Source organism: Anarrhichthys ocellatus, unplaced genomic scaffold, assembly GCF_004355925.1.
Source record: "Anarrhichthys ocellatus isolate YVR2014 unplaced genomic scaffold, GSC_Weel_1.0 scaffold78, whole genome shotgun sequence".
Lineage (NCBI taxonomy): Eukaryota > Metazoa > Chordata > Actinopteri > Perciformes > Anarhichadidae > Anarrhichthys > Anarrhichthys ocellatus.
Genome location: NW_022280108.1, coordinates 2,534,811 through 2,537,119, shown reverse-complemented (window position 1 = coordinate 2,537,119; position 2,309 = coordinate 2,534,811). Strand labels below are relative to the sequence as shown.

The 2,309-nt window shown below is 44.2% G+C and overlaps 2 protein-coding genes across 3 annotated transcripts in view; one reads left to right on the top strand and one right to left on the bottom strand.

Annotated features, from left to right (window-relative positions):
• gpr119 (G protein-coupled receptor 119) overlaps positions 1-1,231 on the top strand; it is a 2,019-nt gene extending 788 nt beyond the window's left edge. The window contains exon 2 of the mRNA XM_031874219.1: positions 500-1,231. Coding sequence (XP_031730079.1) covers positions 500-1,188 — 689 coding nt within the window. The 3' untranslated portion in view covers positions 1,189-1,231. The remainder of the gene's footprint in view (positions 1-499) is intronic.
• Positions 1-2,309, bottom strand: part of LOC116398146 (dual specificity protein kinase CLK4-like) — a 12,339-nt gene that overhangs the window by 3,205 nt on the left and 6,825 nt on the right. Inside the window, exon 12 of one of the 2 annotated variants that reach the window (XR_004213738.1) lies at positions 888-1,181. Coding sequence is in view for 1 of the 2 variants with exons in the window: in XM_031874218.1 (XP_031730078.1) it covers positions 1,133-1,181 (49 nt within the window). In the remaining variant the exon portion in view is untranslated. Of the gene's footprint in view, positions 1-97; positions 1,182-2,309 lie in introns of those variants that run through there. The other variant, XM_031874218.1, reaches the window with a different exon arrangement.

Sequence of the window (2,309 nt, the reverse complement as noted above, 5' to 3'; positions counted from 1 at the left end):
CGATATTTTCCTAAACCTAACCAAGTATTTCACGATATTTTCCTAAAACTAACCAAGTTGTTCAGTTGCTTGAACGTGACAAGGCATTCCACACTCTATTACTAAACCTAACTAAGTATGTCACGTTTTTTTCCTAAACTTAACTTAGTTGTTTACTGCAAAGACGGAACTTTATTTTGAAAAGACTGTATGCATGTCGCAACCAAAAAATGTACACGTGTTGTTGGACTTTCATCGGAAAAAACATGAAAAATTAGTAACTTCATTCGCAGTTGTACGAAAGACATACAACTTCTTAATTAATTAATGGTGTGTTACGGTAAAGGAAGCTGGCGTTAAGACCGAAAACAGCACAGCGTGTTGCAACTGATGTAAAAAAAAAAGGTCAAGTTTGAGGAATACATCCATGAGTTTGGAGGTTTATCAGCATGTTGATGGACTTTGAGGATGGTTTTCTAGAGTGTCATATCCCAAATAACCAATGCCCTCTGTTCCTCAGTCATGGTTCGGCAGCTGCAGGCGGACGGGTACGACGGCTTCTGTGGCTTCTTCTCCGTCATCCACAAGGTGGGCATGATCGTGCTATTCAGCGCCTGCTTCTTCCCCGTGCTCTCCGTGTTCCTTTACATCTACCTGGACATCCTGAAGATCGCCTGCAGCCACCAGAAGCAGATCTGCCAAGTTAGGCAAGCTGGTTCCAGGACGGAAAACCATCAACACTACGAGCATCACCACCAGCACCAGCACCAGCAGCTGAGGAGCCATTACTGGAGCCATGTCAAGGCCCTGAGGACGGTGGGGGTGCTGGTGGGCTGCTTCTTGGCCCTGTGGTGCCCCTTCTTTGTGGTGTGCATAGTGCACGTTTTGTGTGAAAGCTGCAAACTCACCAGCGTGTTGGAGAATCATCTGTGGCTGTTGGGGCTGTCCAACTCCCTCATTAACCCTGTGGTGTACGCCTTCTGGCAAAAGGAGGTGCGGCTGCAGTTGGCGGCCATGTTTTCCTGCTTTAAGGGCGGGACACTGGCCGCTGGACCACCAGGTGTCCCAGGGAGGTTTGACCCGCAGGCACCCGTGCTGACTCAAGCCGGTGCTTCTGGTGGAGAAACCCTCAACCCGTCGCTGTTGAGGCCGACTATCGGCAACCACAAGGCACACACTGTGTCACTATCTGCCACCAGCAGCTTGTGAAGGAAACCAGAGAAACAGTGGGAACAAAAAGATGGTATTAGTAGTTGTCTCACCTGATTCAAACCCATTCCTTGAGGCCTGAGCCCAATCCGACAACTAAAAAAGTCAACTCCAATTTTCGGACCATCTATCACCATGAATTCAGAAGTAATCAGGCGGCATACTTCCGGTTCTGAAGAGTGAAATCAATGCTGAAGTGTGTTAGAGCTGCATTCTGTCTAATGTCCACCAGGGGGCGACTCCTCTGGTTGTATAGAAGTCTATGAGAAAATGACTCTACTTCTCTCTTGATTTATTACCTCAGTAAACATTGTAAACATGAGTTTATGGTCTCAATCTCTAGTTTCAAGTCTTCTTCAATACAGCATGATGTTCATTTAGTACATTATGGTCCATTTAGAGTCACACAGACCATAAAGCAGGGTATATGGTTTATGGTCCATATACCATATAGTCCCTTGATGGACAGTAGAGAGAATGCAGAGATTTGCAGAGGACACTGTGCGGCCGAGGGAAAACCCAACAAAAAAGTTGGCTGTGATGTTATAAAACAAGGATGGAAAAAATAAAAACTAAAGTCTTAATTAAAAGTTTGCTTCAGAATCAGTACCTCCGTGGTGTGTGGTGTGGTGTGTGTACTTCTTTTTGGTAAAGAATATGAGGGAAAATGTAAGTTGAATTTATTTGTCTGCAGTGACGGTGCTGTTAGTGTTCTCCAGGGAGCATGAAGATTAAATACTAGGATACTTTTATGACGTTCGAGGCTATGATTGGGCTGCTTTTTGTACGGTTCCGTATTTAAAAAGTAAAATCTACAATTAAATACATCTAATTTAGCAGCCCCGCTAAAACACTAAGTTACAAAATGAGACAATCTCCAGAAGCGTCACCATAAAACCTATGGTTCAAAGATACCAAAACTAACAGGACAGTTAAAAATGTCCACATTAACCACCAGAGAAAAAGACACTAAAGCATTCGAGTCCCGTATTTCCTTGATAAATCGTTGTATTTTGGCGTTAAATGTTTGTTATCTCCTCTGTGTAGTAAATTGAAGCAGCAAAGGTCACGAGACAGACTGGAACCCACAAAATGATGCGTAAACTGAATGCCTCGCCCCT